The sequence below is a fragment of the Eutrema salsugineum genome, unplaced genomic scaffold, assembly GCF_000478725.1.
Source record: "Eutrema salsugineum unplaced genomic scaffold, Eutsalg1_0 scaffold_7, whole genome shotgun sequence".
Lineage (NCBI taxonomy): Eukaryota > Viridiplantae > Streptophyta > Magnoliopsida > Brassicales > Brassicaceae > Eutrema > Eutrema salsugineum.
Genome location: NW_006256486.1, coordinates 400,178 through 413,019, shown reverse-complemented (window position 1 = coordinate 413,019; position 12,842 = coordinate 400,178). Strand labels below are relative to the sequence as shown.

Sequence of the window (12,842 nt, the reverse complement as noted above, 5' to 3'; positions counted from 1 at the left end):
GAGATAAATTCACTCACCCAGGCAAAAGTTAGCTTTTTGAAAATTTTGTGAAAGTTATTAATAAGAGTGAGAAAGAGAGATTCATTCACTTGATTAAACAAATCACAATACAAAGGAGACATGTAAGATTACACTAAAGGCCAAAGTTTCTAAGTTTTCGAAGAAACTTAAGCCACACCTTCCTCTTCCCCATCTACTTATATGGAGAAGAAGAACCAAACAAACCCCAAAACTAAACATTACATAACTTTTACCATTCCTAAAACTACCGAAGGTGGATTGAGTAACTGTGTGTAGAAAGTAACACGGTGAATTCACAAGACAAGCCAGCACATTACTTGGTGCCGAGTTTAAGGACACTTGGCGTTTTTACCAGGACCTCCATAGTAGAAGAAATGACCCCAATCATCATTGCTTCCGGGTTGAACATCATAACAGTTGGACTGTTCAGTGAATGTTCCAAGTCCTTTTGGTGCCTTGAGGTTGTTTGACGCATCAACCACTTGAATGTTCCTGAAGTAACTTGCTTTGCTAAAGCCTTCTTCTGGGAATCTACCACTGCCCATTTGTGTTGAAGTGTGTTGGCCATCTGATTGCGAGTTCACCACTTCTCCTCCCCATTCAATCATCGATGCACTTTCCGTTAAGTAGGAGAAGAGAAAAGATGGCCAATATCCTAGAACATACCCGTTCCCAAATTGCATCCACCAGTGTCCCTCTTTCGGATCCTGTGACAAAGTTAACATACCATTTCCACATCAATTAAGACCAAAAGATTTCACCTTTTTCTTGTTTTATAGAACGGGCATTAAAAGCTTGTGTCTTTCTCATTTCTCTTTATGTCTTAACATACCTTCCAGATCAAAATACTGATATCGTATTGCGAGTTACGATATCCAGATACTGGAGAGATGCTTGCTCCCATTGCTATGTCGCTGTTGATTTGAATAAAACCCGAACACAGAAGATTGTAGCATCCAGTAGCTTGATACGCATCACTCTGCAAATAGTTTGCAAGCATAAGGAAAGTGAGAAACCTAAGCGAGAAAAAGAAAGCTCATGACCAGAGGATTTCGATAAGATTTAAGGATCTTACAGTCCAGTAAGTGAAGAGTCTTGTGTTGTTGTCACCATACAGATCCGGGCTCACCTGTGTAGCAAGAACAACAAAAAATTAATATACTAAGCATGAAAAGAGTTCCACAAATCATATTTTACATTTCCTAGATGTTAATAGATGGGATAGCATTGGTGTACCTGCCAACCAGCTTCGATGCTGTTAAGATCTTGTCCGAATGAGCCACCAAGAAGCCATATCTGCGACAAGCTGAACTCGTTCTGCTGTTGTATCTTTGGCTCCCACACATTTATAGTTGCTTTAGCTCCATAGTACTTATCTCCTTCCACATAAGCTATGGCATGCTACAGTTTAAGAAACAAAACAAAGAAAACATCTCAGATCAAGAAACAAACAAAAAGGAAACTTTTACACAGCCACACTTGACTCACCTGGTGACCACTTTGGTTGATGAGGTCAGGTTCAGCAGATTTAGGTAAAGGTACAGTTCTATGCTTCTTCTTGCCATATCTTTTAACTGAGCTCGCTCTCAAGACATCATCTTCCTTTGTCCTCCTCATTGGAATGGTTCCTTCAGGGCACTTACCGTATCGATGCCACAACTGAGGGATATGCATTTCTTTCTCTTTTGATGTAGTAGACACTTTGTTATCATCAAAGAGTCCTTCGGGATGGTAATTAGGCTTCATCTGCAGAAACACCAGTAGACTAAACATCAGCAACTTAGAACATAGAACACAAAGCCAACAAAACTCTGAATCAGTTTTTGTTATATGGACCTGAATCTTGTGATCTTTGAGGAAAGGATGGTCAAAAGCTGGTTGCTTTGAGATAGGAACACAGTCAATCATATCACCATCTGGGCTCTGTTTTTTTTTTCACATACAAGTAAGAAACTTTCGTCAGAACACAAAAAAAATCTTCATGTCCCAAAATAAAAAAAAAAAAACCAATTTCGAGTAGCATTTTTAATTGTAATGTAGCGAGAAAACGAGAAGATCTTTAATTATGACCATAACTTTTCTCAAGACAATGTCTACTTATTGTTCAATTAGAGCAAAACAAAAGAGAAAAAGTAAAAGAAATCATCATGTATAGTAGGAGAGAGAGAAATCAAGAATCATCAGATTATGATAATGTTTCCAAATTTCCCTCGCTTTGCCTATCAAAATCAGTCCAAAACAGAAAACCCCAAAAAATAAATACCAAAGAAGGAAGGAAGATAGATTTGCCCTTACCTGAATGCTCTTGACAGCAGGTTTGTTCAGCCTGTTCAAGTGTTTCTTCACTTCGAACTTCTGCTTCGATACGCCTGACCTTGCGGCGCATGATAGCGAGAAGAAACCCCACAGACATAAACACACCAAGAAACCTCTAGCTAACTTCTCCGTGCTAAGATGCACCGCTCTCATTGTCGCCACAAACACTTAAAAAACCTTCTCTTTCGTCAAATGATACAACACTGAGCTTCAGAAGAAGAAAAGAAACCCTAACGAGAGAAAGAAGAAGAGCGCAAACAGGAGAATGATAATGTTGCTCGTTGGGACAAGTCTTTTGGGAGGTGGGTCTGGTTTCCTTCTCGCATAAATCCAACCACACAGATCAAAATCTAAACTTTCCTACCTCTCTCTCTCTCTTCACCTCTACACCTACAAAGAGCTTCCACTTTCTCTCTCTTATCACTTCACTTTCCCCTCTCCATATCCTATATTTAATTATTTTTACCTTCTCTCTATAATTTATTTCACAATAAAATTTTATTTTATTTTTCCTTTCCAACTCGCTTTTTTGCTCTTTATGGCGAATATTGCTCCTTTTCCTAATCTTTTTATTTTTAAATATTCAGAATACTTGGCACAAGAATATTGTAAAAACAAATTAATTATAGACAATAGATACTGAAAATGACAGGAACCTATTTTCGCTATAATGTAGGTTGCGAATTATTGATGGGAGGGAAATCAACCAGAACAAAAAAAAATTGAATTTATTTTAGTAAAATGGTAAGAAAATGAAGGAATCTGGTGGAAAGTCCAAGAAAATAATTTAAAATTTTAAAGAAGACAATGTGAAATGGTCAGAAGGATCAGAGCCAGCTTGGCGTTTCATCCACGGTTTTTAAGAATACTATATGATACTAATAATTCAAAATTCAATGTCATCACTTATCACTAAGACAAAGATTCTTATGCTCTAATCCTGTTCGCATGTTGCTCTGCTTTATTTGATCATCTTTTTTTTATTAAATCTGTCCACAATTTTCGTCAACGGTGAAAGCGATTAACCGTAAAACAATGTGAAAAGTAAGAAAAAGTACATATCTAAAAGAAAATCACACGGTTTTTGATATAATGAAAACAAAAACTCTACTGCCAACGGAGTATTTTGTTGTATTATAATTCGTTAAAAATGTTTTTACATGGACGACTGGTCAAAGGATGAAAGGAACGCCCATAATATATTTATTTTTTAACTTGCATGCCCATGATTAAGATAAATGCGAATTTGATATAAAATTTTCGTAAGAACATACATTAAATATCATAACATTTATGAATGTTGATTGTTTCTCAACTTTGTGTACGGACATGGACATTTACAAGATGTTGATAAATGAAAGAAATGTCTTTTCTTTTGTTACGTGAATTTACATTTAGATAGACTTTGAACTTAGAAGATACATAGTCATGAATACTCATGATACAAAAGTCTAAGAATATCTAGAAGACCAGAAGAGTGTTGTGAGAAAAAAAAAAAAAAGGTATTATGGTAAATTTTTCAAAGTCTATGAGAACCTTCCGTTAAAAACAAAAATCCAATTAACGCCGTTAACTACAGTCAGCTGTGCGAGTCATGATTTATTGATTCGGAAAAGTCACTGCCATTAACTGGAAAAGCAAAGCTAGTTGAGATCACACGTGCGAGAAGTTGCATCGCTCACCGTACGCGTATGTCACGCCCGTGAGCCCATGACTAACGCACAGATCACGGAGAGGGCTAAAATCGGAAATTGGCTAAATATGTGGCCAAACGGTCAAAAAATAATAATTGATTACGAGTATTATGGAATCCGATGCCGAAGAAAGATAACTGCAAATCGAGAAGTTAATTTTTCCTATTAAAACTTTATACCTCATTATGATCAATCTTTTTTGTTGTTTTTAATCTCTTTTTAGTTTTTCTACTAATAATCGAGCCTCTAGAGTGTACTAATGACCCATAAATCTAGACGAACACTTCAATAAGAGTGATTGGTTTGTTGTCGGTGATTGGTTTCATAGCGGTTCACCATATGCAATGTTGAGATTTGAGACAATGCATTGAATTATAAAAAAGATGAACAAAATAAAAAGTATAATGGATTATATGGACAAAGTTCCATTAGGTAGCCACCCAAAACTTGTCTTTTTCATTTATTTTTTTAAATGCCTATTCAGTTTTTAAATTGTACATTTTTATGTTGTAGCTTCTGCCCACTTGAGCGTAAGTCCAAAAGCAGAAGTGAACAATGTCATCGATTATCGCTGCAAGGTCACGAATTCACAAACACGTATGTTTTTATCTGTATATTTTATGCCATGATGTATCACATGGTGTATTATCATGCCAGGGGATTATAATGGTTTCACATGTATATTGTACACAATTCGTTAAAAAAAATGTATATTGTACACAATTGTTTGTTATAGTAGCCGAAGTTATCAATTTTCTACTTGAATATAAATATCCACATTAATCCGAATAATTCAACTCGTTTTTGCTATTAGCGGGATCTCAAACCCGTTTTCATTTCATTGTGAATCAGATTGACATGGACATTCTCCTGATTTGAAACATTTATACTGTTAATCATATAATTTTAATGGCAATTAGTCTACTCTAAGTGTGTTGGTTTCTCCAATCTTCTAGTTTAATAAATGAAAAATCTTTTCCAATTTTAGTCAATCCATTAGTTTTTTTTAATAGATTTTTGCAGAATATAATTAAAGGAGTAGCATATGATAAATTATAAAAGATTTGATTAGTACATGCACAAGAAAGGAGGTGGAACCACAAGTTTTTCTACCTTATATAGTTTTTTTTATAGCACTCCATTATTGTGTTCATAATGCAAACTTTATCAACTTTGTGAATTCTATATTCTCTTTTTTTTGGTAAATTATTTACAAAACAAAAATGGAAACAAATTAATGATGAAAGAAAATGTTACAAGGTGAACTCTTAAGCTTGTTGGGCCAGTACTAAACCCTTTACCAATCCACTATTGATCTGAGTTTATATATAAGAAAAAAAATGTAACCTAGGGCCAGGACTAGTGCTTTTTATACCAAGCACAAATCCATAGAATTGGAAACTCAAATCTATATATAATACTTAGATACAGTAGAGATGTATGTGTGACATGATTGAACATGATCATGTGAATGGATGTAAGCGTTTGTCTTGAGGGAAAGACTGTTGAGACATGTGACTTTTCTTCTTTCTCTGTATTTTGTTGTTTCTTCTTCTTTTTCCTGGTGAATCACATACACATATGCAAATACAAACTTTTGAATACAGTTTTGACTTGTTACTATCCTTGGCGCAAAATGTCAAGCATGTGTTCATCTTCTTTTTTTTTTAATTGTTTCACACTAAAGACATGCACTATGTTGTGATTATACTTTTTATATTTTACACTTCACACAAATATATTTGAAAATTTTATCAAAACGAAATCAGATTATTATCGACCAAAAAATTTGAAATATAGAAGAAAAAAGGAGGCAAATGTGGGGCATTATCAATTTAATTTAAATATGAATTATCAATTTAATTTAAATATGAATTATCAATTTAATTTAAAAATGAATTATCAATTTAATTTAAATATGAATTATCATTTACATGGAGTATGGAGTATGGACAACATCTAATTTTTTTTTTTTTTTTTGCCATCTAATTTAAATATGAATTATCAATCTTTTGCATACATATTGGGCCTAGGTCTGAAATACAATCAACTGAGACCGGCCCATATAGAAGATCACATTGCCTTGGTACTACATTTACCAAAGATTCAGAAACTACTCACTGTGTGTTTACTGTTTACTTGGAAGTTGGGAAAATTAATTCTCTGTGTTTAGTAAACTGGGTTTGGAACTGTGGCCCGATTGTGGAATTATGTACTTTGTTCTTGAACTGAATCTACTCTAAGAATCGAACTTTTGAAAAGTCTGTAACATGTATTTTCGCCAAAAAATAGGTATTGAGACAGATTTCATGATTCTTTGGAGATTGTTTTCGCCAAAAATAGGTATTGCTTTCCTGTGTTATCGACAAATCCAGGCATGGGGATTTGAGAGAAGCAGACAGATAATTTTGGTGCAATAAAGAAAAGTTTCTTCAGAGATATCCAAAAAAAAAAAAACACCAGAGTCATCCTTGAAGTGTGGTTCCTGTCTCTCAAAACATCCGGTCCGAAAATCCTCGGTTATTGGATTCATGATACCAATCTCGGTGTCTAATATGATCAGCTTATTAGGAAATGAAAATCAACACTAGATGATGTTAAAAAGCAAGCATTTTTATACACATAGAAATCAACGTGGCAAGAACACAACCATTGCTCGAAGAACAACATCAAACTGAAACATAAGGATTGAAATTGAAAAGTTTATTGATTTTGTATATCTGTTTATGTATTATGAATATCCAAGCGTGTAATAATTTACAGTGTCTCAGAAACAACAAAATGTTGCAACTTTGAATGAAACAAACAGGGCATCTCTGCACCTAATCAACCAGCTCATAAAACCCCCCACAAAACATAAAGGCTAATAGAGAAGATAAAAAATAAAGTCAGCAAACTCAATCTGAATGGGAGTAATGGTCATAATAGTCATTAAACGAAGAAGAAGAAGATCGATCATCATCTGAATCAGAATAATAATAACGATGGTTATAGAGATTATGATCAAAGGCAAGTCGATCATCATCATCAGCGTCCGATGAAGAAGAATAAGAAGGAGCAGCAGATTGAGATTCATAGGTATAGGAGTAGAAGGAATCAGAAGGAGGGAGACACATAAAAGTCCATAAACAGAGAACGAAACGACTCAACTGATACATCGGGTAGCAAACCGCCATGTCCATAAGCTGTTGTGTATTGATCCTCTGCGACGACGGAATCCTCCAGATCAGCTGCCACGTGTCGGTAGAGACGTCGGCAACAGCCACAACCGCCGCACTGTTGAACACCATAACCAATCTCCCTCTCTCTCGCGAGGCTGCGTTGAATTAGGCGATGTCTTGTTGGTAGTCGTCGATTTGACTTTTCGTATCGGAACGTTTCGTGCGTTGGTAAAGACTTTAACGTTATCTTTTTGCAAGTTGACTGTTTTTTTCTTCTTTACTTTTTTGCACAGATCAGAAAGATAATGTCTTTTTATTCAATTTGGACCCAAAGTTATGATCTTTTCCGGAAATCATTCGAAAGTTGGAACCTTTGAGCAAAAAAAAATAAACACAACAGCCCAAAGTCAAAAACTTGGCTTATTTTGTGATTTACGGTTTTTGTGTGTTTTTCCTATAAGCCCAACCCTCGTCACTGAAGCAGGAAGTGGTCAAATGAAGAAGGCATAAAGAAGATAAGGCCACTGTGAATTTGTTTTCAGAGCCGCAACAATGGCTTTGCCTCATTCCACGATTGTTTCACATAGCACTACTCTTCCTATGTGTAGATCTTCAAAGCTTCGTCTTCTCAGCTCAACCTTCGCTTCTTTGCCGTTTTATTTCAATAAAAACGTCAGGAGATTAGATTCTTCTTATCTTCCACCGTCAGCTTCAGCAGCAGCTTCATCGTACTTTCCAATCGACGTTGAGTATCTCCGGCGAGAGTTCTCCGGCCATGGAGCCACTTTCGAGGATATCGGTATATATATATTAATTCTCTAATGTTGGTCTTCTTCGTGTGATCGAATAGAAAAAGCTTATACAACTTTGATGTGATTAGGTGAGACATGTATTGCTAAATTGAAACTGGACAATGGAAGTTCGGCCAATGTGATGCTGACACGTGGTATGGTAACATCGTACAAAGTCAAGGTCTGGCACGGAGGCAAAGTGGAGCTTCTCCACACATGGGTGGAACAAGAAGGAGAAGAAGAAGAAGTTGTGATACGAGGAGGTGTTTCATCTGCATTTAGCTCATCATCAGTTTCTGATGACGACATTAATGAATGGAGCCTCCATGGGATCACTGGAGATTCAAAGGATTGCGTTCAGGTGGAACTGAGAAGAAATGACAAGAAGATCAGCGAAGAGACTGAGATGAAACAGATTGTAACTCTGAGAGGAGACACACTGAGCATTGAGCTTTGTGTGACAAACAAAGGAATCACACCAATCAGGCTTGAAGGTTGTTCACTTGTGAGTTATTTGACAGTGAGCACACCTGAAGCTACATATGCAGTTGGTTTGGAAGGTTCAGATTTTGTGGAAACGGCGCCGTTTCTTCCTCGTTTCGGGGTGGTTCAAGGCGAGGAGGCAGAGGATAAAGCAGGGTTGAGTGGGGAAGAAGAGAACAATTACAAACAGTTGAATGAAGAGATGAGTAGAATATACACTTGTGCTCCAAGGAGCTTCACTGTTATTGACAGGGTAATAATATATACTATATCCAATAAAGCAAAGACAATACATAAACTTGTAAATTTAAATTTGTGGATTTTGATGAAAATGGTGATTGATTTCCTCAGGGAAGAAGGAACTCAGTCGTAGTGGGAAGAGAAGGATTTGAAGAAGTGTATCTGTACAGCCCTGGTTCTAAACTTGAAAGTTACACAAAATCTGCTTATGTTTGTATTGGACCATCTTCATTGCTAAACCCAATCTCTTTGGATCCTGGTTGTGTTTGGAGAGGTGTGTTACATCTTCACAATCCTAATTCTTGAGGATTGATTTTTTATAACTTGTTTTATTATAAAGGCCTGTAAGATTAAGAACCAATTTCACAGGACTTGGCATCTTCATGTCAGTACAAGTATATATTGGCATCAACATCGTATTTAGCCCAAACAATGCAAGTGAGAAACGAAGGAAATAAACCCAAACGTTCTTTTGAAACAAGTGAGAACATTCTTGCCTTTGAATAGTTTTCATCAAACATGTCCACCAACAATTATCTGCATGAATAGAAGTTAAACCGAAAATCCGGTCCGTTCCGACCGGAACTCATTTTTAATTTGCTTATCCGGTTCTTCTTCTTTTCTCTTTCTTTTCTTTTCTTCTTCTTCTATTTTTTTTTTTTTTTTTTGAAAGAGAGCGCAGGAAAGGTGAGAGGAACACTATTTCCGGTGTGTGGAGTGTTGTGATTACTATAGCTTTATCAATGGAGTTTGGATCTTCGATTGGGTCGTGCTTCAAGGCACCAAACCATCCTCTTTTGATCTCGGCAAGCCCTACCAACACCAATAACACGCTGACAAGGACAAGTAAAAGGTTCTCATTAAGAGTCTCTGCTGTTTCGTATAAGAAATTCGCCGACTCTGCTCTGCAAGAAACCAGCAAGAGGCTCCTTCTTGAGCCTTCTCCTCTCCAGGTATTTTCAGTTCCTTTTTTTTTTCTTTTGTGTTGGTTATTTCAGAAACCAGGTTAGTTTAGCGAGTCTTGTCTTTCTCATTGTTTCTTGTCTGCTTCCTGGGAAAAAAACTGTCAATTATGGTAAATTGAGTTGAATCACAGTGTTCCTTGGCTGTTTTGTGTATTTAGATCAAAGATTCTTGTAAATTGAATTGAGTGGACATTTAGACACAGTTTTTTTTTTTTTTTGTGTTTGAACAATAATCCTGTTTCCAGTAACTTGACTGTTAAAGGCTACTTATATAAACCTTCAGATTTTAGTTATCATCATCATTCATCATCATCCAACTGTTTCAGGAAAAGTATAGTAGCATGACAGGATTAGATGGGAAAACCCAACTTGAAATGCTTGCTTTCAAGTCTTCAAGGATTAGACTCTTGCGAAGCATGGCCATCGAGAGCGAGACAATGCAGGTATTCATTTTTTCAAGATCTAGAGCCACTATTATCTGTCTAAAAATTGATCTCTGTGGATATGACCTTCCAAGAAAATGTTGCCTTTTCTTACCCATTCAATAATTTATGATTGTTTTTAATGTCACCTTTTTGGGTATAATGTCTAGGTTTTTGACTGTGCTGGTTTCATGGAGCCACAATTTGATACGCCCATATTTTGTGCTAATTTCTTCACATCTGCCAACATAAACATAGTGGTGTTGTAAGTTATCTTCTAGTTATTGCTGGATGTATCAGGTCTGTGCTGTCCAAAGATGGAGACTAGATGTCCAAAACTTACTGTTTGCTCTTCTCTAGGGATCTAAATCCTTTGCATCAGTTGACGGATTATCAAGACAAGTATTACAAAAACATTATGTCCATATATCAAAAATATGCTGAGGTGAGCTCAAGAACTGAGTAGAAATTTACTATATGAAATGATAAGGATATAAGACGACTGATCTGAGGTTTCTTGCAGATTTTCCCATGGGGAGGAAAATTGACTGGTGAGTCCATAAAGTTTTTCTCGCCTTTGGTGATGTGGACCAGGTTTTCGTCTAGCCAAGAAAAGCATGAGGCTTTGTTCTCTGCGTTCCTCGAGTATTATCAGGTATACTCGGGTGGTTTTGTTGTGCTGCCAAAGGTAAGGTCTTTACAGGAAATATGACTGAATCTCTATCATTTTCTTTTACCCTCCAGGCATGGCTTGAGATGACAGTCCAAGCTACGGAGGAGATGGACCCATCTCAGGTGAGAGACAATTGTGAAGCACAGCACAAATACCTGACATGGCGAGCACAAAAGGTGATTTAAGTTCCTTTTATCGTTTTGAATGTTTGAAACAGACACTGTACCTGTATTCTTACAGTGGATCTTGTTTGTTGTTGGCAGGATCCTGGACATGGTCTTCTTAGAAAACTAGTTGGTGAAGCAAAGGCAAAGGTATAAAGATTGATCCCATTAGTTTTTGTCCCTATTAATTTGTGAAGATGATGCTAATAAATGATTCGAACAAAATCAGGAGGTTCTGAGAGATTTCCTGTTCAATGGGGTGAATGAGTTGGGTACAAAAACATTCATTGATTACTTTCCAGAGTACCAAACAGAAGATGGAACTGTGAGTGACAAACGAAGCATTGTTGGGAAGTCTTTTGAAACTCGGCCATGGGATTCAAAGGGACAATTTATTGGCTAACTTCTCATCTCGCTTAATCCATGTTTTATGTGGACAAGATCGATTTTAGTTGAACATGAAGTGAACTTTGGAAGTGACTCTCAAGTTTATTTATGTTTGATGCTTACTCAGATGAATACATAGGCATTAGTCGCATTAGGGCATCTCCAACTCTACCCTATTTCCTCTTCCAAATGCCATTTTGGAGGAAATTCTTCTCCAACCCTACCCCATATTCACCTGCAAAATGGAGGAATGCCATTTTTTCCTCCAAATATGGAGTAACCCCATTTTCAACTCCATTTTGCAGGTGAACTTTTTTATTTACAAAATAATCATTTACTTTTCATTAATTTTTAAAACTATATTTTTAAATTATAATTTAATCTTTTATATTATATATATTTAATTTAAAATTAGAGATAGATAGATTTAAAATTTGAGAATAGAAAATAAAAAATATAAGAAAATTAAATGAAACTAGAAATAATATAAAATTAAAAATACATAAAAAGTACTAAACTTACAAATAACATAAAATAAATTTATTACAACAACTGATTAATAAAAATCTGGTAAACTGCTTCCAGATCCACCAAGATCATTAAAATATTGTCCAAATGAACCAGATTGAGGCGGATTTTGCTGAGTTGATAACAGCTGATGTTCCATCATCGATTTTTCTTTTCATTTTAGTTTTTTTTATGTCACTTGGTGATATTTAAATTAAAATGGTGATATTTAAATTAAAATGTACTTTGTTTTCTTATTTTAAATGGTGTGTAATGTTATTTTTATATTATAGTGGTTGAATTTAAAATAATATTATAATTTATGAAAGTTTTAAGAGGAAAAAAATAAATGGATTCATTTGTAATTTTTATAAAAAGAGTGCATTATTAGTAATTAACAATAAAAAAAAGAATATACTCAGAATATTCTTTTTGGAGTTGAAAATTGAGGAATACCTTGGAGAGAAATCTAACTTCATTTTGCAGTTCCCAGATAAAAATGGGGAATACATTGGAGATGCTCTTAATCTTGATGGTATTGGAAACTGGTATTGGGTTTGATAGCGTTGACTGCTAAAACCTTTCCACTTGGGATCTTCTCATCCGGTGGCAAAACAAAGTTGTCGATGTATTTGACACTAACTTTTCTTTGACGATCTAAACAATTTTCTTGTGGCACCACAGCTGCAAGACAACACAACTTCAACTTGTTAGGTATGAAATTGGCCACAAAGAAAAAAAATAAATAAATAAAAAATAACCAAACCATACTTCTCACAAGGGCTGCCGTCTCTGAATCGATAGGCTTTGCGTAACATTTACTCCTTTGATACTTTTGACATACCCTGGACAATCATCTTTGGTTTTATCAGTATCTCTTTTTGATCAATTCACTACAATAATCATTCAACAAAAGCGATATTAATCTCCTACAATAATCCATCAACAAAAGCGATCTTAATTTCCTAGAATAATCATCAACAAAAGAAGTCAAACTGGTTGATACTTCAGACTTTGC

The 12,842-nt window shown here is 35.5% G+C and overlaps 4 protein-coding genes across 4 annotated transcripts; 2 read left to right on the top strand and 2 right to left on the bottom strand.

Moving 5' to 3' along the window:
• Positions 1-61: 61 nt before the first annotated feature.
• On the bottom strand, positions 62-2,762 carry LOC18011305. The gene is made up of 7 exons (XM_006392582.2): positions 2,317-2,762; positions 1,858-1,944; positions 1,510-1,767; positions 1,258-1,422; positions 1,097-1,150; positions 854-1,000; positions 62-728 (listed from the first exon to the last, which is right to left on the bottom strand). Exons 1-7 carry the CDS (start codon positions 2,488-2,490, stop codon positions 351-353), a joined length of 1,263 nt encoding a protein of 420 aa, XP_006392644.1. The 5' UTR covers positions 2,491-2,762; the 3' UTR covers positions 62-350.
• A 3,976-nt stretch (positions 2,763-6,738) lies between these two features.
• On the bottom strand, positions 6,739-7,472 carry LOC18011292. Its single transcript, XM_006392581.2, has one exon. The coding sequence runs from the start codon at positions 7,319-7,321 to the stop codon at positions 6,929-6,931; it is 393 nt and encodes a 130-aa protein (XP_006392643.1). The 5' UTR covers positions 7,322-7,472; the 3' UTR covers positions 6,739-6,928.
• Positions 7,473-7,683: 211 nt separating this feature from the next.
• On the top strand, positions 7,684-9,164 carry LOC18011291 (protein NDH-DEPENDENT CYCLIC ELECTRON FLOW 5). Its single transcript, XM_024150536.1, has 4 exons — positions 7,684-7,991; positions 8,073-8,719; positions 8,818-8,980; positions 9,076-9,164. The coding sequence occupies exons 1-4, from the start codon at positions 7,745-7,747 to the stop codon at positions 9,162-9,164; spliced, it is 1,146 nt and encodes a 381-aa protein (XP_024006304.1). The 5' UTR covers positions 7,684-7,744.
• Positions 9,165-9,394: 230 nt separating this feature from the next.
• LOC18011296 (phytochromobilin:ferredoxin oxidoreductase, chloroplastic) lies at positions 9,395-11,426 on the top strand. The gene is made up of 8 exons (XM_006392579.2): positions 9,395-9,659; positions 9,998-10,114; positions 10,264-10,358; positions 10,454-10,538; positions 10,617-10,748; positions 10,838-10,942; positions 11,030-11,080; positions 11,160-11,426. The coding sequence occupies exons 1-8, from the start codon at positions 9,450-9,452 to the stop codon at positions 11,331-11,333; spliced, it is 969 nt and encodes a 322-aa protein (XP_006392641.1). The 5' UTR covers positions 9,395-9,449; the 3' UTR covers positions 11,334-11,426.
• The last annotated feature ends 1,416 nt before the right edge of the window (positions 11,427-12,842 follow it).

What these genes read in the sequence shown, in the direction of transcription:
- LOC18011305 (XM_006392582.2), bottom strand. Translation starts at nt 2,490, where the DNA reads ATGAGAGCGGTGCATCTTAGCACGGAGAAGTTAGCTAGAGGTTTCTTG. An exon ending in CTGCTGTCAAGAGCATTCAG is followed by an intron (nt 1,945 to 2,316) that starts GTAAGGGCAAAT and finishes AAAAAAAAACAG; the next exon opens with AGCCCAGATGGTGATATGAT. An exon ending in TCAAAGATCACAAGATTCAG is followed by an intron (nt 1,768 to 1,857) that starts GTCCATATAACA and finishes GTGTTTCTGCAG; the next exon opens with ATGAAGCCTAATTACCATCC.
- LOC18011296 (XM_006392579.2), top strand. Translation starts at nt 9,450, where the DNA reads ATGGAGTTTGGATCTTCGATTGGGTCGTGCTTCAAGGCACCAAACCAT. An exon ending in TCGAGAGCGAGACAATGCAG is followed by an intron (nt 10,115 to 10,263) that starts GTATTCATTTTT and finishes TATAATGTCTAG; the next exon opens with GTTTTTGACTGTGCTGGTTT. An exon ending in CGTTCCTCGAGTATTATCAG is followed by an intron (nt 10,749 to 10,837) that starts GTATACTCGGGT and finishes TTTACCCTCCAG; the next exon opens with GCATGGCTTGAGATGACAGT.
- LOC18011291 (XM_024150536.1), top strand. Translation starts at nt 7,745, where the DNA reads ATGGCTTTGCCTCATTCCACGATTGTTTCACATAGCACTACTCTTCCT. An exon ending in GCTTCACTGTTATTGACAGG is followed by an intron (nt 8,720 to 8,817) that starts GTAATAATATAT and finishes TGATTTCCTCAG; the next exon opens with GGAAGAAGGAACTCAGTCGT. An exon ending in TCCTGGTTGTGTTTGGAGAG is followed by an intron (nt 8,981 to 9,075) that starts GTGTGTTACATC and finishes CCAATTTCACAG; the next exon opens with GACTTGGCATCTTCATGTCA.
- LOC18011292 (XM_006392581.2), bottom strand. Translation starts at nt 7,321, where the DNA reads ATGGTGTTCAACAGTGCGGCGGTTGTGGCTGTTGCCGACGTCTCTACC.